At 39.5% G+C, this 23,685-nt stretch overlaps 2 protein-coding genes across 3 annotated transcripts in view; one reads left to right on the top strand and one right to left on the bottom strand.

Moving 5' to 3' along the window:
* LOC136698494 (formin-like) overlaps window positions 1-14,168 on the top strand; it is a 103,665-nt gene extending 89,497 nt beyond the window's left edge. For both annotated transcript variants that reach the window (XM_066673428.1, XM_066673429.1), the window contains exons 16-19: window positions 2,443-2,494; window positions 10,864-11,013; window positions 12,362-12,443; window positions 12,532-14,168. In XM_066673428.1, coding sequence (XP_066529525.1) covers window positions 2,443-2,494; window positions 10,864-11,013; window positions 12,362-12,443; window positions 12,532-12,576 — 329 coding nt within the window. In that variant the 3' untranslated portion in view covers window positions 12,577-14,168. The remainder of the gene's footprint in view (window positions 1-2,442; window positions 2,495-10,863; window positions 11,014-12,361; window positions 12,444-12,531) is intronic.
* Window positions 14,169-14,367: 199 nt separating this feature from the next.
* On the bottom strand, window positions 14,368-22,051 carry grem1b (gremlin 1b). Its single transcript, XM_066673427.1, has 2 exons — window positions 21,969-22,051; window positions 14,368-18,183 (listed from the first exon to the last, which is right to left on the bottom strand). Exon 2 carries the CDS (start codon window positions 18,180-18,182, stop codon window positions 17,610-17,612), a length of 573 nt encoding a protein of 190 aa, XP_066529524.1. The 5' UTR covers window position 18,183; window positions 21,969-22,051; the 3' UTR covers window positions 14,368-17,609.
* Window positions 22,052-23,685: the final 1,634 nt, after the last annotated feature.

Raw genomic sequence — 23,685 nt, 5'->3', positions numbered from 1 at the left:
GGAAAGGTCCCCCCCATCAAAGTTTAAAAAAAAAAAAAAAAGGATGAATCTGGAAAAATGCAATAAATCTGAGATCACAGGCTCTCTCTGGCCCTAGATAAATTCTTGCACCTCGGTCTGGCCCGCCGTACACATCTGCCTTGCATTTAGACACTTTTACATGGCCCGGCTCCACAGGAGCCTCAAGTTCCCAAGCTTTGCTTCTCGCTGCAGCTACGTACACACACAAGCACACACAATCACAGGACACTAATGTGCCTTGACTATTTCAAAAGCCGTGGACACCTTGACAACTTCTCACATGTGACAAGAACATGCAGCTCAATCTTGGTGCACCGTTGTGGTACATTGCCCATTTGCCACGTTGAATATTATAAGAGTGAAGAATACCACAAGAACACTTGGCAGTTTTGAGTATAAGCCTAAACAGAAGCAGTAAATGGTTTAATTTCAGTCTAAAAGCACAGCTAAGCTGTAAAAAAAAATACTAAGTGTATTCCTGTGTTGGAGGGTAACACATTACACCGTAGCCAGTTATTATTCTTTTGTTTGTTTGTTTGTTTAGTTTTGTTTTCTGAAATGACACGGTGTAATTTTATGTTATATAACATAATATTATATTGTATTATATAGCGGGGTCATAAGATCGATAAACTATATTGACATGTAGGTTTATGTGATACAGTGCTACACAAAATATGTCTCAATATCGCTGTATAACACTGTGATGCATACCTGTGAATGTCTGCATTAAAACATTTGCGTTTATAACTGTACCCTTGTATACAAAAATGGGAAAATCACAACCAAGTTAAAATAACAAAACTGTATTTGACCGTGTAATCGTCACTAACACTGCTATTCACACTTAGCACTTATAAGCCCAAATAATAATAATTATATAAATAATAAAAAATGCATGCTTATGTGTGATGGAAAAAATGTAATAATGAAGTTGTAATAACGTAGTAATGAAGAATACGCACATATGTCGGCCCAGATCCCTTTAAATGAGATAAGTTGATTTAAATGTGCTTTCGTATTTAAGGTGGAACAGTGTATTCAGAGCCAGCTTGAACTGCAAATCTGTTTAGCTTTTGTGAATAAACAGAAATGGATATACTGGGAGATAAATGCAGGCTTACATAGATGTCCACACACATATACACAGGGTATAACATGTATAAACTTGCTTTGGCACTGCAATTCTTTCACTCTTTTCAGGCTTTTCCCCAGTTCCATCTCCTACACTCACTCAAGAGAGTGGTCTGGATGGAAGTGGGGGTACATATATGTGAGCCATGTATATATATAATATGTGCGTGTGTGTGTGTGACAATCTGACCTCAAATATTCACGATATATTCACTACATCTCACATAGAAAAAGGCAGATGAATAAAGAACCCAATGCTGAAAGAACTTATTTTCTATTAGTAAATCATATGAATTGGTTTCAAACCAAATCAGTCATAAATTTAAAGCATGTGACTGGCTTTATATTTTTCCAAGGTATGGATCCTGACACGTGAAGGTTATTAGCTGTTACGTATCTCCTCTCCCGGCACTGGAGAGAGTCTCACAAAACATAGGAGCACAGAAGCCCACCACCTCTTTGTGTGTGTGGTGGGGGGAGTCCCATAGCGTTGCTTATTGAAGAGAAAAAGACTGTTGTATTCTGTTAGCCATATTAGCATTTTATCACAGGATCTAATGGAAAACAGTTAGCACGTTAGGCTTTAAGGCATTTCTCTGCTCTTTTGACAGAATCTCAGCGAGTTTATTATTATACACAGATCATATACAAGCATCAGTAACGTTTTTTTACTCGTGTTGTTTTAGTGTGTAAGAGACCACAACCACAAGCCATATATTTATTATTTTTTTGTCTAATTTTTTTCTCTTTGTTTATAAGGTAAGTATCTTTCTGAGAGTGTGACAGATGTTTGGAGGATAGAGTGTTTTTACAAGTTATATCTCTGATTTGGCTTAAAGTTTAATAAAGTTTTTTCCCTTGTTTGAATGTGAGATGTCAATGAGTGATGTTTTCACATTGCATCAAAGTGGAGGCCAAATCTCAAATGTCCCCCCACACCCTGTGTGGGTCATAGGTCATTATATGTTGAAAAAAATGTTTATCAGCTATAAAGTCCATGTTTCCCTGTCGAATTAGTGCACTGTCTGAGTGTAGCATTTTCAGTTGTATTATCTGAGATATGCACTATGTAGAGATATTGGCTCTTTATGGGGCACAGCCCGAGCTCCTCTACTAACTGGCACAGAGAACCAGAGAACTGTTTACAAGCGTGTACTCTACACAGTGAGGTCACCTGTAACTGATGGATTGGTAAAAATAAGTTATTTGTAATGACTTGAAATAATTGCTCAAGCATTTTAATATTCTGATATATATTCACTATTGGTGTTGTCTGTTCTTCCACAGCACAAGCAGAGTATGCAGCTGAAGATGACCGTTTGAATGATGCACAGAAAAGGTAGGAGGCTATTTATTTAAAATGTTCTTACTATGGCTATTTTTTTTTTTTTGTATCCATTTAGACAAGTCATTTTACAAGACTATAAGTCTCTATAAGGCCTGTGTACATGTATGAAACATCCACTGGGGAACTCTGCCAAGTGAGATTTATGAGAGATATCAGACAGCCATCTTTGGTTATTCAGCGTGTTGGCTATAGATAAGCAGAGCCCACATCCTCTCTACATTTGATAGCAGTAATGTTTGTCATTTGTAAAGATGTCTGTTGCAATTAGCATTCGCTGATAAGGGTTACCTCAGCAGTGTGAGAGCTCAGAAGGAGAGAGAGGGAGGGAGAGAGTCTGCTCAGTTTAGCTTTAGCTTTAGGTTTCGCTTGAGATGAGACCTTTTTTTGGCATGTTTTGCAGAACTGAGGTGGACTCTGAATCCGTGTATAAACTATGAAGTATGCATACATGGCAACCTTCAGCAGGAAATTTCATACCGTCCACATCTGATGGCTGCAGACCATCCTGTCAGTCTGCATGGCTGATGGTCCTTAATTTTCTGTTTCCAAGACAAACAGACTGAATCTAGCTCTGCACACCTTCTCACCTCCCAGACTTCACTGTTCGAGAAGGTGTTGAATTGACTAATATTGATCAAAAGGGCCTGGCAGCTCGAACCCCTTTTTATTTGCCGTTAATTTGGTCCCCCAAAAGCGACCAAAGCCCTGGTCACTCCAAAGGCTAGAGGATGAACAGTGGTGGAGAGGGGGTGTTCCCCAGTGTTCCCATGAACACACCTCATTAAAGTGACATGCTGGTGATGGATACGAGCAGCCTCCTAGAGCTGGGTGGGCGCCCACATGTGTCCAAATTTGAAGGGAATCTACCTTAGCAGTTTTGCACTGTGTGGCCTGCATGGTGGCCAGACTCTTCAACAGAGCCGTACCTTTGATCATTAGGGGACTATTTCCCCTCAAATAGTAATTCAGCTTAGCGACAAATGAAACAAGGGCCTTTCAGTCTGAACATATTACTAGCTCTCATTAGCAGTGTTAGCATTGAAGCATTGAAGGGAATGTGCTACATGGAGACTCTATCATACATACTTAATCGCTAAATAATGCTTGTGAAAGCATTGCATTCGTGTTTTATGAACATGTTATATCGGGATATTTAAGGGAACATTGGATATAACTATTAAACTAAGGTGACAGGAATTTGTTCCATTTACAAAATTATTTTACTGAATCATCCATGCAAAGCACTTGAGCTTATATGACAGCTGTTCATAAAAAGGGCTTTACATATATCCATAACAGCATTGTAACAAATATGTGACCGGCTTTGGTCAAAATACCACAAGGATCAAACAACACAGCACCTTTCTCCCTCTGTCTAACAAGTCCTTTAAATGAGAATGAGCCACTGTTGACTTCATCCCAAGAGCCCAAGAGTGAATCGTTTGTAGCAGAACTTTTTTTTTTATACATTTTCACTTGGTTCTCTTTCTCTTTCATTCTCCTTTTCCCGTGCAACATAAAGTATCTGAGCTCTACATAAGAAGCAGTGCAAAATTAGAAAAGCTTGTTTGTCCCATGTTTTCTGCCTTAGACGACAACACAAAAATATGACTGAGTGGTCTTGTTTCACAGTTTGTGGGCTGGTAGCCTCCAGATTCACAAATTTCTGTGCACAAACACCAAACAAGTTATTTTTACATCATATGCCCCATTGAAATATGTTATTCAATGCATGAAATATATGTCTGTAGGTAATTTTCAGATGGAATGTTACCATTGTTTTTTTGGACATGCCTAACTTTTGCATACATATGCTTCACGTCTCTTTAAGCAGCCATACTGGTCTGTTCCATTGGGTGGGGGTGCGGCGAAATATGAAAATATAAATTCTCTCTCCTCATTCTCTGTATTCCTCTTATCTCCTGTTTATTTAACATTCTGGCAGGCAGTCAGTGGCCCACACAAATTACCCTGTGTACATTTCATGCATTCCATCTTAATTCCGTGCAAATCGCCCATTAACTCCATTCAGCTACACAAGAGTGAACGGTTCAGAAGCAGTCTCCTGGAGACATACAGCGGAGTAATGTAAACAAATATTTTTGAAAGATACGCAAAGTGTGTCATTCCATTTTGTACTTCAAATGATAAAATGGCTTGGGTCAGGGAGTGAAGTTTTGCTTTCTTTTAAAAAACTGAGTAGTTGCTACCTGTTGAATGGTATCACATCTATAAACACAGAGTTTTGAGCGTATGATTCACTTACAAGAAAAAAAACAATGTTAATGTGAATAATAGTCATTTAAATTCCCCAGAATTGTAGAAATTAGTCCAGTATATGAAATAAAATACTTAAATCTGGAATGGTTTTATTCATAATATATTTAACTTTGCTTTCGTTTATATTCAGAAACATTGTGCTGGTAACTTTTAAAGGCTAAGCACCACTTAATGGACCTCCATGAATATTTCACCTTATTCTAGTTACTGACAGATATAAGTATGAATTAAAATGAAAATAGCAGCTTAATTTGCTTTAAAACTGACAATTTTATTAAATTGACGGAAAAACCCGAGCTCGCTACGGAAATTCTTGAACGCAACCGTGACGTCACTGGTGGACAACAGCTGAACAACGCCGCGGTAAAACACCGTTATGACTGACTGTTCTAGCTAGCTAAATAACCAACATTATTCATGACTATACCCTAGCAATAAGCTAAACTCAAATTTAGAGTACCGTTATTCTTGTAAATGTGATCGAAGTCGAACTAGAATTCATCCGACACTATAAACCTCTGTAATGCAGCTACGTAGCCGAGTATAATCTGAGCCACCGAGTTTAGCAAGTCAAGTTAACGTTAACTAACACCAACTAAAACAGGCGAAGTGAGTGTCCTTACCCTCTTTACCTCCATGTTACAGAGGCTCTTGAACACCTTTCGTTGGTTTCCTTACATGCCCATATTGTTGGAAAAGCGCCAATGAAATGAGCTACAGATAACGGAGTGAGCGGATGGTCCTTTCCAAAGTGCCCGTTTAAAGTTGACAAATTTATTCCATTTTCTGGATATTTTGGGATCTTTGGGCCATTTGTGCACAGATGTCCCACTGCACATTGAATTATTGCAGCCAAAAACAACATGTTTTCGTCATTTTGCATTAAGTGTGCAATGGTCTTTTAAACCTTATTCCTTGAATTAGTAAGAAATAGCATGTTTTCTGACTATCAATAAACACAAGTTAGGAACTCAAATTCCACTGTATTTATTTGTTTGACTCTTTCATATAGCTGGTGCTTAGCCTTTAAGTGGTAGCCAGTGATGTTCGCCATCAGGAATTCAGGTTTGATTTACCATGTCACCTACAGTCTACATTTCCAACTTTATTGCTCCATCCATATTTTTCCGGTGATGTCCACATCATTCAAATTAATTCAAACCATTCAAAGATGGTTCTAATCAGAAAGTTATTTCTTATTGTTATTGTGCTAAAAAGCCTTCCCAGAGGCACGTAGCAACATCAAAGTCTAGAAGAAAAGTTTTGGAAAATGTTTTAGGACTTAGTACATAGCCTAGACTCTGGTGTGACCTATTCCACTGTTGCAGGATTGTGTTTATACATTTTATACTTCTAGATTATAATGCTTGAAATAAAAATTAAAAACCATTTTATTACATTATTTTGTTTATAACTAAGCCGAAGGATAAATGATCTCACACTCACAAAATGAGGAATACATAATAAATTGACTACATGAATACGTTGAGTTGGTTTGTGATTTTGTAGACAAACTTGCAGAAAAAGCTGTGGCTTGCGAAGCTGTAGGCTGCAATACATTTGGAATCACCTCTGATATCTGTGATAAATGCCCCCCAATGAGAGATATGTGTTCATTAAGATAGTTATAGTGTCACAAAGCAAGGTATAAACCCCATTTACAAAAATGTTGGGAACATTGCACCCAATATAAATAAAACCTTAGTGCAGTGATTTGCAAATCATTTAATCCCTGTATTTAATTGAAAACAATACAAAAAGTATTTTAAATGTTGAAACAGAGAAAGGGTTATAGTAATATTTGTCTATTTTGAATTTGATGCCAGCAAAATGCTCTAAAGAACTTGGAATAGGGCAGTGTGCTGCATCATGTCTTCTTTTAACAGCACTCTGTAAACGTTTGCGAACTGAGATGACCCATTGCTGTAGTTGTGGAAGTGATGTAGTTGTTTGTTATAGGAGTTCAGCTGCTCAACAGCTGATGGTCTCTGTTATAGTGTGTGTCATTTCATAATGCATCACTTGGTGCCAGATCTGGACAAATACAGCACACTTTCAATTTTTCTAAGGAGCCATGATAGATAAATGAAAGATAGATTCAACTTTATTGTCATTGCTCAGTACAAGTGCAAGGCAACGATATGGAGTTAAATAAACCAGAAGTGCAAAGAGTATTATATATATTACAAAAAGTGTAATATATATAATAGGTAGAATCTATATTATTTATGAATGCATAATATATATACACATAGAAATGTATAATATGTATAACATAAAGAGACACTATACATATATGTGTAATTTGCATATATACATAAGTGAGTGTACAAGCTGGTACAGAATATTGTACGTATTTATAGCCTATTGTGATACGGAATATATAGAATAAATATATACAACAGTGTACAGTGTACAAACAGCATTTCTGTATATTGACACTTGTACAGTATATGTGAATGCTAAGCAAATCAAATCCACTAAGAAAATGAAACATTTGTTGTAACCCACGCAGAATGTGGATTGGCCTTGTCTTACTGAAATAAACAAGGTCTCCCCAGAAAAAGACGCTGTCTGGATGGCAGCATGTTGCTCTGAATCTATGTATATATTTTTCAGCATTAACGGTGCCTTCACAGATGTGCAAGTCACCCATGACATGTGCATTAATGCTCCTCCACCCACACCATCAGGGATGCTGGCTTTCGGACTGTGCGCTTATAAAATGTTGGATGCTGCATCCGTGATTTTCAGAAAAAAGGTTTTGTCAGACCACAGGACACTTTTCCGCTTCTTAAATGCACTCAGACCCCGAGAAGACAGCGGCATTATATGTTAAATGATATTGTGCCTTGCCCCTTTCATGTACAGATTTCTCTGGATTCTCTGAATCTTTTATGATATCATGTGCTCTAGATGATGAAATCCCCAGATTCTTTAGTATTTCAATTTGGGAAACATTATTGAATTGTTTCATTATTTGCCCAGTTTTTCACGGAGGTGAACTCCTCCTCATTTTTTCTTCTGAAAGATATTAAAATGTTATTTAAAATGCTTCAAAAAATAGGACAATTTCTCAGTTTCGACATTTAAAATATTGTCTGTTTTCTATTAAACGTGGGGTTTACATGATTTTGATCCAGTTTTTATTTAGATTTTGCACCACATCTCAATATTTCAGGAAATGGGGTGTGTAATTAGTGTTGACTTTGTGGTGGCTTCAAAACATGCAGCAACAGAACACTCTGAGAGCAGCAGGCAGCCACCTGCACACCCAGGGAGCAGTTGGGGAATAGGTGACTTGCCTAGCAGGCACTTCAGCCATACATACTGAGAGCTCCTGCTGTGTATTGTGTTCATCTATGTAACTAGTTCTGCAAATTTGCTTTCCTGAGACAGTTATTCGAACTCAGGATGTCTTTAGCTTATCTGACTATCTCTGACTTATGTTGAGCATAACACTAAGAAAAGTCTGTAGTTAAATTCTGTACTTTTCCTAAAGGATAAAACCAAAGACATAATGGTTTTAAAAACATTGTGGTGGTGGTAATTAGCGGAATTAGTTGAACATGTTCAACACGTTACAAATCAGATTAAACAGGTTTAGAAACAGTAGCACACACACACACAATGCTGAGGTCTGCTTTATAGGGCTTTTCAGGCATGTCCATGTTTTAACGGCCCATTGAGTTTCCCTCCTGTTCGTGATATGGGTAAGCTGCAATACAGGTGCCCATTAGTCACACTGTTCCACTTGACTTGTGGCCACTGAGCATGGTCTGCTCCCTAGCAGTGAGGATTTTTTTAGAGACCAGGATCGTTTTCCCTTAATCTTATCGTAACATTAACAAGGTTACTCTGAGCAAAGCCTGACCACAGAGCAACAGCGATAACTGATAACAAAGCTAGCTTTATTGGTGAGTGTGAAACAGCGTTTGTCCTTAACAGACGACTTCCCTGGGGCCATTTGATTGAAATGTGAAAATCACAGCAGCATATAATGGAAGTGAAACTGCAAAGTATTCAACTCATCATTTGAAAGTACCTTAGCTCACTTTTTAAGGTGGAATGGTATAGTAAGGAGTTTTCAGAGTGCATTGGTGTGTTTTGGGGAGTATAAATGGATACTAGACAGTATAAATCGGTACGTGTTCACCTTCCACTTTGCTGCCTCAAAGTTTAGTTCATGCAGGTTAACTGAGGCCCTGCAAAGCTTTTCAAGTTGTGGAGACTCTGAAACCCCAATTTATTGACAGTCCCATCTTGAAAAGAACAATCACATGTTAATCCGACTGCTGTCCTCGTGGTTCCCTCTCATGGAGTCTGTAACCCCTTCTCCAGTTCAGGTTCTCTGGAATCACTGGGCGCAGGGGGGAGTTTCACTCACACATTCACTCACACCTAGGGACACTGTTGAGTCGCCAGGCCACCTATCAATGTGAGGAAACCGGAGTACACGGAGGAATCCACCCACTCGGACACAGGGAGAACACACTTCACTCGTCACTCGTAGCGGGGCCCGAACCCACAACCCCAGGACCCTGTGTTTCTGTGGATAGATATACACACTCATTCATTCATTCATTGTCTGTAAGCACCTGACCACTAATCCACGTCAGTGATGTGGTGGATCCGGATCCTACCCAGAATCATTCCATGCAAGGCAGGAACACACCCTGAAGGGGGCACCAGTCCTTCACAGGGTGACACACACAAACATTCACTCAAATGGCCCTATGAAAGCCAAATAGCAGTGAGCAAACAGGGAAGCCTGGCTCTAGTCCTTGATCTGGTTGTAAATCCAAGGTGGATTTTACTATCTCAGGCCCACTCTGAATTTTTTTTTTTTTTTTTTTTGTGCAAATGCTCTATTTTGGTTCAGAAATTTGATAAACTACCAAGACTTGTCAACTTCTTAAAGGATACATGGAAAGGTATAAATGCTCTGTAGAGTGCTACATAAAGATCCTCCATGTCACGTCCTTTTTCCTGCTGTTCAGTGGCAATGCAGAGAACATGTGTTACAGTACAAAACCAATGTCACAGCAGGTGGAACCATTATGACCAGAGGCTGCTTTGTTTGTGGGCCTCACTGATTTGTGTTCGCTACTTGTCCAGTTGATGAAAGTACAAGAAGAAAACTGACCAGTGCGGTCAGAATTTCAAAGAGCACCTCAGGTCTCGTCATCTCAAGAGAAGAAAAGGAGAAAGAATCAAATGTTCCCCTACATTATAAGAGCTCCATAGGCCATGGAAAGCCCTGGAGAATGGATGATCTATGGGTCCATCCTCTGTAGCAGCCAGAAGGATGACCAGAAAATGGGAAGCATCTTGGCACTGGCATGGCGCCATCTGCCCCACAGCATGTCTCCTATTAGCATAACGCTAGGCTCCATTCGTCTGGGGGGTCATGGGAGGATTGTCGACCCCCGTGCATTCTCTGGAGTCGTGACTGGCCATGAGACGAGCGTGACAGCGGCAGTAGGATAGGGTCTTTAATCTCTGAATGGAAGCAGGCTGCAAAGCAGTATGTAGCGTCTGCAGCTTGTGGATCACTGCTGGGAACGCTGGGAAGACTTCAGGTTCGGTTACAATTGAATTAGCCTCTGGATCTGTGAAACATAGAGTTTGCGAATACTCGAAGGGCTACTTGGAGAGACTTGTGAGCTCTGAAATGCTCCTCTATGACTCTTCTTACCTTATCCAATTACAAGCACACCCTGTTATTTATTACGCTGCATGCCATTATTAGGGTTTTGTGCTTCGGTTCTTCAATTTGTTTGAAGAGTTAAGTCATTTCGGTTTAGATCTCTTTTTTTGCACTATATGTGATATCCCTAAAAAATGGAGGATTTGACAGACTGACATGACTTGCCCTCATGCTCTTTGGTCTCTGTCTCTCTCAGATCTCTCTCCCTCTGTCTTGTCCTCCCCTGAGTGGAGATGTCAGGAAGATTAGTGGAGCTAAAGCAAAATGTTAAATGTTTTGTTCAGCCTTGTCTTTTGCCTTGTTCTTCCCTGACTCTCATTCTGCCTCCCTTCATCCACCTCTCACCCTGTTGAGATGATACTTTTCTTAGTTTTCAGGACATGGTGGCCTACTTTGGACTCAAGCCCAAATCGGGAGAAAAAGACGTTGCTCCAAACTACGTTTTCATGCTCTGGTTTGAGTTCTGCAATGACTTCAAGAGCACATGGAAACGTGAGAGCAAGAACATCTCCAAGGAGAGGTTAGTAAGAGTATCATCCCGTCACAGTCTATGAAGGCTGCTGTACTTGCAGGGTAGTCTGCCCCCCTCAATGTAGCTGGGTTGGAAACTGATATAGAGGCACAGAGGAAAGAGAAATCCAAGGACATAGTAGCAGTATTATAGAAATCACAAAACACTCTGCAAAAGATATTTACCTTCATTTTAACTGCAAAAGTATTCAAGTTTTTATTTTATCTCAAATAAATGGCAGTTTAATCTTCTTCTTATTATTTTATTTATTTGTCATTCCTTTTTTCCATAAAATCATGATATAATAGCACGGTGTTCAAATTTACTACAACTGCTGATTCCTTTAATGATTATATGATTTATATATATATTTCTAAAATTACATTGTTTTATTTTATAAAATTACTGCCACTTTAAGTAACACCTTCCCCTCAATGACTTTCAATTAGCACACAAGGCAATGGTGCCCCTTAACACGTCAGACCCTCAGCCTCTCTTACACCTCTTGGTCTCTAACTTGCCTATAGACGTCAATCTGAATTCTGTAAGGACAGGACAAATAAAAATAAAGTGCTTTTAGTTTTTAAGGCCTGTGGGGCATCAAAGCCGAAGGCAGCAGCCTCGGCCCGCTGCCTAGTACAGTGTCAAAGCCAGAGCCTGGATTTACAACCTCGCCCCTGACCTGTGGCGTCCACTTAGGGAGGCATCCCACTGGGGGGACAGCACCTTTCTCTGTGGCCCCCTAGCTTTACTGGTGTAGTATGGGAGGCTGTTATAGACAAGGCAAGCAGGGATGTCTCTTAAACTGTGTTCTGAGGTGAAATACTAAGCACATAGTTACTGTCAGCTTGAAGGCCCTTTAAGGCTTCTGGCACACATTTACACAAGCACTGCGCTAAAGTTCAAACTGAGTTTGTCACTATAGGTGATATCTTTCCAAGTCTTTTACCATCACATTTCTTACAAACAGTCCAAAAGATTTTAATCATTTTATTAATAAACAGTCATTCATAATGGTTTGATGTGAAATGTTGTTTTAAAAATGTCAGAATTCAGAATTATTTACACTTAAGGACAGTGTTAAGATTATTTGAAATGGCAGATACATTTTACAGTGCCTGAGATGTTAGTTTGTTTGTTTGTTTTGGGCCTTTATTTACTTTACACTTTATAAAAACGTTCTGATTTTGAAATTCATGGAACTAATTATGGGTACATTGTTATTAGGGCAAACCTCTTGTAAAAATGTCATTCCAAATGTCAGAAATGGCCAAAAGAAAATAAAATAATGCAAAAGTAAACAAATTAAAACGGGGAAATGAATATAAATAAGTCAAATAACTGATTATTTTTTAAGGCTAAAGGAAGCTCAGCTAAATGTCCAGAAGATCACAGCTGAGAAGAGAGTGGAGACAAAGAAGGTCAATGCCAACAGTCTGGTGAGAGCAAGAGCCGAACATGCAGGCACATTATATGGCAATTAATATATATAATTTTAATTTATTAACATATTTTTTCTATTTACAGAAAGAGAGGCTGAGACAAAAGGAAGCCAGTGTGTCTTCTAGCTGAAGATAAACAGAAGAGAGACCCTTCCATCCTTTTGACCACCTATTTAAAGAAATTAAATGTTTCCAGATGACCCATGCGCAATTACTTGCGCCAAGTTTTTTTTTTTTTTTTTACCACCGAGACCATAACGAGATAGCATTTTCTTTTCCACAGAAGTGCAATCAGAGGTGGTGGGACCTAGCTGAACTTTAAGAAGTTTTGGTGAAGACACTGATGGCTCCCTTCATCTCTACACAAACGACCTTGACATATATTGAGCAGTGACTCTTTGCTTCTGTAGCTGGGCTGTCTACAGGTGCTACTGGAGAGTTAACGGGTTCATCATACTCTTTGTAGCAAATCCTAACACACAGATCTGTTTTAATAAACCAAATGTTGATAACAAGTAAACCTCACAAAGATAAATACAAGAAACTTTAGCTCCAAGAAGAGGGCACAGATGAAGCAATATGCTGAGAGACAAATCATAAAGCTTAGTAAATGAATGGCATGGAGATTTTTTTCTGTGAGAGAAAACTGATATATCACCCATTTAATATTTAAATGCCCCAAAAACATACTTGCTGAATTCTTTCTCCATACACATCAGGAGACATGATATCATTAGTAGTGAAGATCAACCTTACGTTCCACCTCAAGTGACCAATCATTACCCCAAACCAGTCAGTGTGTGAGTGTGGCAGTTCTGTGCACTTTCCTGCTTGAAGCAGCAATTAGTTAATTTTCCCCAAACAGTAGACGATCAGTACTTGTACCTCCTCAGCACCTCACTTGTAAGTTTTAAATTTCTATGCAGTCTCTTTTCTGTGATGCAACTGTGACTTGTGAGAGCCACGTTGTTCATGTACAGTAGAGTATTATTTATTTTAATAGAATATGGGTAAACTAAAGTTATGGTTATATATATATATATATAAGATTAGAAATGTGAATTCATTAATGCCTTAAGTGAATGTCATTACCAAATCATCAGGTGGTGTAATTTGCTTGTTTTTTCTGCCATCTTGGGTAAGCTTTTCAGTCAGTGGAAAAATGAAGTGTTTGGAAATGTGTTTGACATGAGGAAAAGTTTATTCATATTGAGATTTTAATCCTGTAAACATTACTCTTTTTTTTACATGAACATACACACTGAAGGGTTTAATGAAGACACAGGCTGTGGCTCTACATCAGAGTTGTCACTTTACTGATAATTCTAGTCTAGTAGGTGTGTCACAGTGATCAATGCATTCTACGGTGCAATTCTGCCTTTCCATGAACATGAACCTTAACCAGGCCTTGTTGTTTTTGTAGTCTTTCTTTTCCAGCATTCAAATCTGTCAGAGAGGTAAAGTAGAATGGAAGGGTTAAAGAAAGAAAATGCCTACTTTTCACGTACATTTTCTCATTCCATGAGGATGTGGTGTCTCTGTGTTTATAACATTGTGTTTTTGATGTTATGTTCACCGTATATTAGAGATTCTAGAATATTCTACGCGTAACGCCCTCTACAGAAATTAGCAAATCTGAAACATGAATGTCCCGTTTTAGAGGTGTCTTTTATGCATACAACGTTATACCTGAACAAAAATATTATTTTTTAATATACATAGCAGTAGCTGATGTTTGGCGCTAATAATAAAAAAAAAGAAAATGACCATTTATTTGTATTTCTGAAGATAATACGCGACATTGAGGTCTGTTAGTGACAGTGTTCCACTTCTCAGCTGTTTGTTGTCGGGATACAAACCAAGAATGCCTTTAAAAAATTAGGGATTTTACTTTTTATTCATATTTCAGACAGGGTCTACATTCGAGAGAAAGCAGCGACACACCAACAAAAAGTATAAAATAACATAGTAAACCACTTTTCTTTACCAACACGTTCTGTAGTGATTTAAGGACAAACAGCGTCGTTTGAAAAGTCGTTATAAATCATTCCTGATGCTTAGTTGTCGTGTCTATAAAAAAACAAGTTCTAACATCACTAACGTTACATATTTTCCTTTCGCTTCTGCGAAAAAAGCACGTTCACAGCAAATGGACAATAAAATAAAAACAGTACTTGCTATGCTACATGCGTCCCATAAGGTCAACTTAAATAAGTGACTTATTGTTTTTATCTTTTCCACACAGTGGAAACCCCCTTTTCCAGCAGTTCTCCCAAACCTCCCACCTCTGTGCTGTACAACGGTGCTGGACTGAGCTCTTATTACAGGCGACGAGCTCCATCACCAACACACTTTCCTCCGCCACTTGCTGGTGTTCAGACAGCGGTGGAGTCTCAACCCAAAACTGTGGCTGTGTCTCAAATCGATCTCTTGTGCCCTCTGTAGTAATTGGGACTTCAACCTTTATTTTCGTGTAGTGACAATATAAATGACCCTACCTAGGGCGCTGGGAAAAAGTGAGGGTGGGCCCTAACTAGTACATCACACATCACTGGCCACTTAATTGGGATACAACTACTTTGTATCTACAATCACTGTCCATTTTATCAGCCCCACTGATCATATAGGAGCTCTTTGTGGTTCTACAATTACACTCCTGTAGTCCTCCTGTTGCTCTTAATTGGCCGGGACCCACAGGGCAGGTATGGTTTGGGTGGTGGATCTGTCTCAGTGCTGGAGTGACACTGACTTGGCGGTGCTGTTTTAGTGTGTGTTGCACCAGTATGAGTGGATCAGACACAGCAGTGTTACTGGAGTCTTTAAATATTGTGTCCACACTTCAGGGTGTAAGTGAGATAAAAAAAAATATATAAAAAAGGATGTAGAGAAACAGATGGACTTATGTGTGTTGTTTTAGAACTACATGTTCCTGTATGGTCAGTGGAGTGGAGTGTAGATACAGGGTAAATGTACCTAATAAAGTGGCCAGTTACTACATAATACACTGTGGCACGTGATTTCACTCTGGTCTTTAACCTGTTAACATTTGTGAAGCATTTTGTTTGTAGACGTACCATGAGTAAAACCAACAGTCAGTACCATGGCTGAGCATTTGTTTGAAACTGCAGTGTTGCAGTCTCAGACACATACAGACAGACAGGGTTTCTTATGGCATAACCTATGAACCATTTGCATCACTTCGCAGGGTCAGGGTTTCAAGCTGTAGGGGGGCACTGGAAGAACTGAAGGGAAGTATGGAAGTAGAGATAGAGATGAACTAAAGGCATATACGATATAAAATTACATCTAGGTTACTTTTAAGGCCTTAGGGAATTTTACTTTTCATTTCGAAATATTGTCACTGTCCTAAGAAAACATGTATCTCCATTTTAGTTTACTAAATCATCTGAACACTGCAGCTTTCCTTCACATTGTGTAAACATTTCATGAAACAAACTAATACGAATGCTCCAGAATTATTTGGAATCTTTTTTTTAGATTGACTTCTATTGAAAACCATTAAGGTTTTATTCTTTCTCTTATTAGGTTACTATTTTTGAGATATTTTTTTTTTGGACAGGGCTTTATGTCGTTTGTATGAGATCAATGGTTTGAGGGTGACTTGGAGTTACTAAAAACTATTTTGGAGCTACAAAGGGAGAAATATATGACATGACATGCTAACTCAGCTAATTTTCATAGCATGAATAATAACGTTAGCTTAAATGATGGAATTATCTTTCTCAAAACCTATTAGTTTATCAGATTTAGTCATGGGGTATTGTGTCGTTTTTATGTTTTTTGAATTTCCAAGATATTAGCTCTAGATAAATGCAGAACAAAAAATAAATTCAAAATGGTGGCCCATGTTTCAAACTCTCCAGCAACAACATATAAACATGAGTCATTACTAAACTCTGGACACTTTCTACATGCTCACAACTGTGTTTAAGACATTGTAAAGATAGTATACTTGCACCCATGAAATTCCCATTCCTTGTGTTGTTTAAAGAACAAGTCTTCCTCTGTGGCTAACTTCTCTAACTAGCTTCAGTATTAGCTTTAGTATACATGGTTCAGCCATAATATTAACACCACCTCCTTGTTTCTATAAGCTCCACTGACCATAAAAACTCTGTAGTACTATAATTAGTCCATCTGTTGCTCTGTATAGTTTGTTATACCCCTTTCAACCTGTTCTCTAGTGGTAAAAGGCCACCACAGGGCAGAAGCTATTTAACTGGTAGAAAATTCTTAGCACTGTAGTGACATTGAAGTGGTGGTGCTATGATAGTGTGTGCCCTGCTGGTATGAATGGATCAGACACCGCAGTGCTGCTGGAGGTTTAAACACCTTAGTGTCGTTGGTAGTCTAAGAATAGTCCACCCAACAAAAATATCCAACCAACAGCATGCTTTGGACAGTGTCCAATGACCACTGGTAGACTAGAGGATGACCAACACAAACTGGAACAGCAACTTTACAAACTGCCTCTGATTTTACATCTACAAGGTGGACCAGTGAGGTAGACGTGTCTAGAGTAGACAGTGTTTAAAAACTCCAGCAGCACTGCTGTGTCTGATCCATCGCCCAAATAATACGAACTCTGTGGTGGTCCTAAGCACTGGGGAACAGGATAAAAGAGGCAAACATAATATGCAGAGAAATAGTCAATGGAGCTGAGAAAAAGGACAGTGAGTGTAAATACGTGGGGGTGGTCATAATGTAATGGCTGAAGGGTTTGAATATCTAAAACGTCAGTAAAACACAGCAATTTCAACGTCAATGGGTTCTAATTAAAAAGCACTACAGTAGTCATTTTGACAGTTTTTAAAGATGTATGTCTGTAGAAATATTGCAAACTGTTGAAATGTGTTTAAATTGACTCTGTTTGCTTCAGAACAGCGACTGTATCTAAGGTCAGTGGAACTCATGGCTCTACTGTTCCGGTCAGTCTAGTCCCCTCGAAGCTCCTGTCAGCGTCCGCTCACTACAAATGGGGGACCAGGGCTCGGTTTGAGACACACCCCGCCGTCTACCCAGTCTCCTCCGCCACTTATCAGCAGTGGGCCTATAAAAAACACTCGCCTAAGGTTGTGGGCTCGGTTCCGACGACTCCCGCCCAGTGAACCCCCTCACCGTGTGTGTAGGGGGGTTCTTCTTTCAGTCAAGGTCTATAGAGATGCAGCGGCACTGCTTGACGCGCTGCACCCGCTTCTTCTTGGTGGGCGGCTGGAGGTCGGGGCAGTTGAGGGTGTAGGTCATGGTGGTGAAGCGGCGGGGCTTACAGAACGAGCACGACTGGAAGGCGCCGTCCTCGTCTGCGCTGGCGGAGGAGGCGCCCACGTGCCGCGGGATGTAGAAGGAGTTGCACTGGCCGTAGCAGAAACGGTTGAGGATGGTGAGGCTGGCGCAGCCCTCCTCGTGCAGCGTTTGCTTCAGCGGCTGCGTCTTGCACCAGTCGCGCTTCAGATAGCGGCGCTCGGTCACATGCAGCGCCTCCTGGCTGGACTCCAGCACTTCCTCCGCGGAGGAGGCGGCCGGAGAGGAGGAGGAGGAGGAGGAGGAGGAGGAAGGCGAGGACGCGCGACGGCGCTCGGACTCGTTAGCGCTGCTCTTGGCGGGGTGAGGAATAGCGCCTTGAGAGCCGCGGTTCCCTTTGGCGTCCGCCGCGCGCCACAGCAGCGCCGAGGCCAGCAACAGCACCGCGCAGAGCAGGCGCGAGACATCCGCCATCCTGAGGAAAGGACATGACACGGCAGCGGTCAGGTGACAGCAGAGGACAAACACTGGGACGTTAATGTCACGAGAAGGTTAAGACTGTAGCCAGCATGGAGTTAATGAAGCTGTAGGCAAAGACCCTACATAATATCAGCTCAAATGTATTAACGAAAGCATTTAAATACATTTAGACAGAAGCAAAAATAGAAAAGTCTTATTAAAATCATAAATTACACCCCTCCCACTCACACACACTTGTAGTAGTGCATTGACCACTGTGACCACAAATAATACCCCAAACTTGTCACAGAAGGTGTAGAGAGTAGCCCATCAAAGAAATATAGCTCACGTGAGGACCCTAAAATAATGATATTCCTCAATACCTAACTCTGTGTAGATCTGAATGCTCATAAACTGTTAAATACACTGATGACATCATTGAAGCCCAAATGGAAAAGTACCATCAGCCCCTGCAACGAAAAACCACTTATCAGCCATTACATGTTTTGGGCAGCACTGTTTACAACATACTTTAGCAGTGCTCTCTGTGTGAGCATGAGTTTAAATAGAAAAACATACAGCCTAATAAACACTATTTTAATATATAAAACGCATCAAACATCATTTCAGACACAAATACAAAAATATCATATGTATGGTTCTAAACTGTAAGGGTCCTGTTGCCAACACTCTTTGTGATCTCGTGTTTTATCGTCATAAAAATAGAGGCAAGATGATTAAGCGTAAGACTTGTAATTAGGAGTGAGTATTTTTAAATAATTTTTGAGATCAGTACAAATACCAGTGCCATGAATTTTGAAAACAACTCCTGAAAATTAGACCACTTTCTCTTAAATTACAAAATGAAAGTGGGTGCTACTTAAAGAAAAGGAGTGTGAGGTGCTAGGAGTGCACTGCAAGTCTTAAGTGTGGAACAAGTGTTCTTTCTGATTCATGGCAGACCATGTAGTGAAATTTGACTTTGAATGATGTGATATTTAGGTTCTTCATAATATTTTTGTATATTACATTTTTGAGACCTAGCTTTACTTATGAGTTAAATTATGCTCTAAAACTAATGACACCAATAAACTAACGATCAGAATTACACACCAACTCGACATGAACCTGTGTCAAAAATGTTGTAGATGTGGTCAAGAGAAATGACCTAAAGCCTCACCAAAGGCACTAATGTTAATGGCAACGACATAAAATCTGTGTCATATTAATTGTTATTAACCGGTATTATAGAGAAATATTTTTAAACCCCCATCCCGATATTTTAACAATGGCCATGTGATTAATGAAGTAAATTAATACTGAGGTGCTTTATTAAGGGTGTGTGATAATTATGGAAAATAAAATATAATGAAATTTTAAGACATTTTAAATGAGTTGTTTTAAAAAACAAAACCACAATACAACAATAAAGGGACAAGATGGAGAACTACAAAGAGCTAAAACAAGTTCAGACATCGGCCCAGTATCAGATTTTTATGAGGTAACTAGCCAGCAAATGCTGAAATCAACAGTGGATTTTCTTTGTACAATTTCCCCTTAGCCCCCAAGTAAAGTCAATCACAGTCAAGATGGGCATGGTCTGAAGTTTGCTTTTCACTAGAGCTGAAAGGTTAACAGAGCTATCAAGTGCTTTCTGAAATTTGTCTTCTCTAAAAATGGACAAAGGTGCTTTTTAAAGCCTGCCATATTTACTGTATTTCTGTCCAAATGTCTGTTTTTCTGTAAAAATACCTCAGATACAATCTCCCCATATAAGCAAGTATGATTGTGCTTACTTGACAACACAGCAGTCTGAGGTAGCCTTAGTCATCTCACACTTACAAATGCTACTAGGCAAGAGATAATTTATTGCTAGCTAGCAGCATTAGCCTTATAGCTCTAGTGCAAAACTTCAACTAATAAATACGCCTTTGTCAACTTAGTAGGTTAATATTAAAGATGAGTGAAATTTGATATTCCACTTTATTGGAATGAATCCAGAATTGATTTCAGAGACTTAAACAATGCCTCAAAAAAATAAAAACAAGCAGACCGTAGCCCATCATGGTACAGAAAAATCCCTTTGTGCTCTCTCATCTCTCACAGTGCTAAGACTTACAAATGATGTAAAAAGCTAAAGGAATCCAGAGATTGAGCTCTGACTCTAAGACACACGCTTTCTGCTAGTGGGCTTCAGACCACAACTAAGGGAAACAGAGAGCAGGCTGCAGTCAGCCAGCAATGGCACTCTGTTAGAAAAACCAACTAAACTATTGACTTAGGCTAAATAATAAGAAAGAAATATAACATATTTTCATTTGCCAATATTAATACAGCCGCTGTAACCATGGTATACAAATCTGCTTCATTTGCATTTATCCATTTTTACCTGCTTTAAACAAACTACATTCTCTGGGATGTTTCTGTGCTTTACTTGGGAGCAGCTGGTTTGAAAAAGAACTGCAGAAACATTCAGCTTAGTATATCGACATACTGCCTGATCTAAAACAAGCACATGTAAGTCTAATCTTTTCATGTTTCCTGTGGAATGATTCATGAGGTATACTGGCACCCAAACCTTGATTGGTTTAATATTTTACGAATAGGTGAAGAAAAAAAAAAAGATTTTGATGCTTTCTATAGTGCTACTGAATATGGAAAATTCCCATAGTTCTCATGCCCTCTATATACCAGTACAAAGATAATAAAATTGTAATCTCTGTTCTCAAATATTGCCCTAACTGTATTCGCAAGCAACTTCTGGAAAATTTTCTAAAAAAAGAATTGAAGACGTGCCTAATCACTGCAAAAATGTTTTTACTAATGCTTTTTTACACGTAAGACTTAAGCATACCATACTGCCTCTGTCACAACAAATACTGTGTGTATCCTAAGCAGTAACATTACAGGAGTCTGAAAAATCTCTTTGTGGAAGAGACAGAAGTTAATGGGACCATTTTACTGGTCTGTTCACCATGAACTTTATACACAACGCACATAGAGAGAGGACCATCCAAATGTTCATATTCATTCTTATATTAATTAATCAGTTGGGATTTTCAGTTGGTTTGATTAAATTTGCTATACCCATGAGACTCACAGTTTCGCCGTTTATGTTCAGAGAACATGGGCCTGAGGAAAGGAAAAATTCAAGTTGTAGACTTTGGTTTAAAATCAAGTCAGTTATTCCATCAAAGATGACCTAAATCCATCTGAGTGTCTTCAGCAGAGCAGAGATGAGGAGACAGGAACATAATTGAGGTTGACTGAGATTTCCGTAGCAGTCAGTGAGCTGAAGAAAGGTTCAGGATTTGGGGCTAAAGAGTTGTGTTTCTTGCCAAGCTGAAATGCCAGATGCCAACCGTAGGAGGTGGGCTGTAACTTCATAAGCTTTTATCTTGAGAACGATTATAATCACTAAGTAAAAATCCTCCTACAACTTTAATTAGCCGTCTTCGGTGTTAGAACAACTGTACCGTTCTCGTTCAGATAATCACTGTCCGATCAAGTAAGGTTTTCTTGTGTATCGTGTGTATAATAAAACTCATGACTTTAAAAAAAAAAGGCTGATTAAATGAACTACACCGATTTAGAAACGTGATGACCCACGGTGACTCTCAGAGACTAGCTCTGATCCACAGTAATGGACAATGCATTAAAATATGTTTACACTTATCCACCATTGTAGACTAGTGACTTAAAGATCTGCAGTGACCTCCACTGATCTCTAATGATGTACACTATCTTTGTCTTACAGTGATGTCAAGTGATGTACAGCATGCAGTTGCTGAGATCTCTCACCTGTCAGAATTCAGGGATCAAACAAAGCCAGGTGCTGGTTTTGGAGGAATCCGTGCTGAGAAACAAGGCTGAGTGAGGTAAGCACAGTCACCAGGAGAGTGAGAGAGTGAGAGAGAGAAGGAAAGGAAGATAGAGCGAGTGAAGTAGAGTTTAAGTCCAGACTGCAGCAGAGCAGCTGTGTCTCGTGTTTAAATGTGAGCCGCTGAGAGTGCGGACTCTGGGCTTCTCTCTGTGTTATTGGCTCGGAACAAACTCACCGCCCCCAAACACACACACATCACGCACACACTCACACACACATCAGAGGAGGAGAGCAAGGATGAGGATGATGACAATGAGGCAGTAAGGAACGTCTGGAGAGTAAAGGGAAGTAAGAGTTCATTAAGCACAGTAAGAGTAGGGTCAGTTCTGTTTTTGTGGCTGAACTTAACACAAACGTGAGGAGTTCGGAAGCCCCTTATATTACAGCATTGACTACACTGAACTGGACTAAATAAACCACGTCTTCACAGCTACACACTCCTAAGTGATAAGAGATTAATTGGTTCTGTACAATGACTCTGTTTAGGTGAAATATGCACTTTCTTTTAGTTATTAGTTATTGCCACTGTCAGGACAAACCCTTTTCAATATTTCCAAATGGTAACCTTCCAGAACAAGAGAAAACACTCTTAAATTTGAATTGAAGTTAATGGGACAGGAGCATTTCCTTTTTAATAATTTTGGAGCATGTTTTTTGTCATTAACCTGACAGTGACCGTGTGTAATACTTACAAAATGGCTCTTATTTATCAAAGTTAGACACATGTAGGGTCAGCGCTGATCAGAAAGAGTGCTTGCAAATTTCACTAATGAATTTATCTTGAGTGTGATACATGTATCTCTAAGATCAAACTTACTCTGATTTGTTTATCATTTAATACACACACTGAGAAAATATCTTAAAGACATGTTACACTGTACTTTTATATAATATGCATGATTCTGCTCTGTAAATGCCCCATAAAGAAAGCTAGTGCAGTAACAGCATGTGATCCACTGCAGTAATACACTGTTTAAATCATACATATGTAATACACTCTTTAAGACACAATCACATTTCTCTACCAAATTAATCAATTATAATTTATTTAACATTTTATCAATAAGTTTTATTTGATTAGTGCCTTTTATGTTACACAAGGACACTGCTCTATAGCAAAAGTCCCGCTCCGGGTAACTGTGTGTGAGGAGTTGGTGTGTTCTCCGTGTCTGCGCGGGTTTCCTCCGGTTTCCTCCCACGGTCCAAAAACACACGTTGGTAGGTGGATTGGTGACTCAAAAGTGTCTGTAGGTGTGAGTGAATGTGTGTGTGTGTGTTGCCCTGTGAAGGACTGGCGCCCCCTCCAGGGTGTATTCCTGCCTTGCGCCCAATGATTCCAGGTAGTCTCTGGACCCACCACGACCCTGAACTGGATAAGCGCTTACAGATAATGAATGAATGAAAAGAAAAGAGTAAATAAGTAAGTAAAGAGAGCACTGAACACATGGCTTGAATTAGGCTGTGCTTTATGTAAATGAGGCTTGGTGGGCAGACGCTAGGGTTCATGCACTCAAATCTCCGCTTGTTTCCTTGTTCTTTTAATAGTTTTTACATCAGTGGTTCAACCACTGATGCACATCATTCAGGGCAATGAAATGCGCTTGCTCTTACTCAAGCAGGCCCAGCGTCTCAGTC

The sequence above is a fragment of the Hoplias malabaricus genome, chromosome 1 (genome assembly GCF_029633855.1).
Source record: "Hoplias malabaricus isolate fHopMal1 chromosome 1, fHopMal1.hap1, whole genome shotgun sequence".
Classification (NCBI taxonomy): Eukaryota; Metazoa; Chordata; class Actinopteri; order Characiformes; family Erythrinidae; genus Hoplias; species Hoplias malabaricus.
Note: the sequence above shows the minus strand (reverse complement) of the source record. Positions and strands in the feature narration are given on the sequence as shown.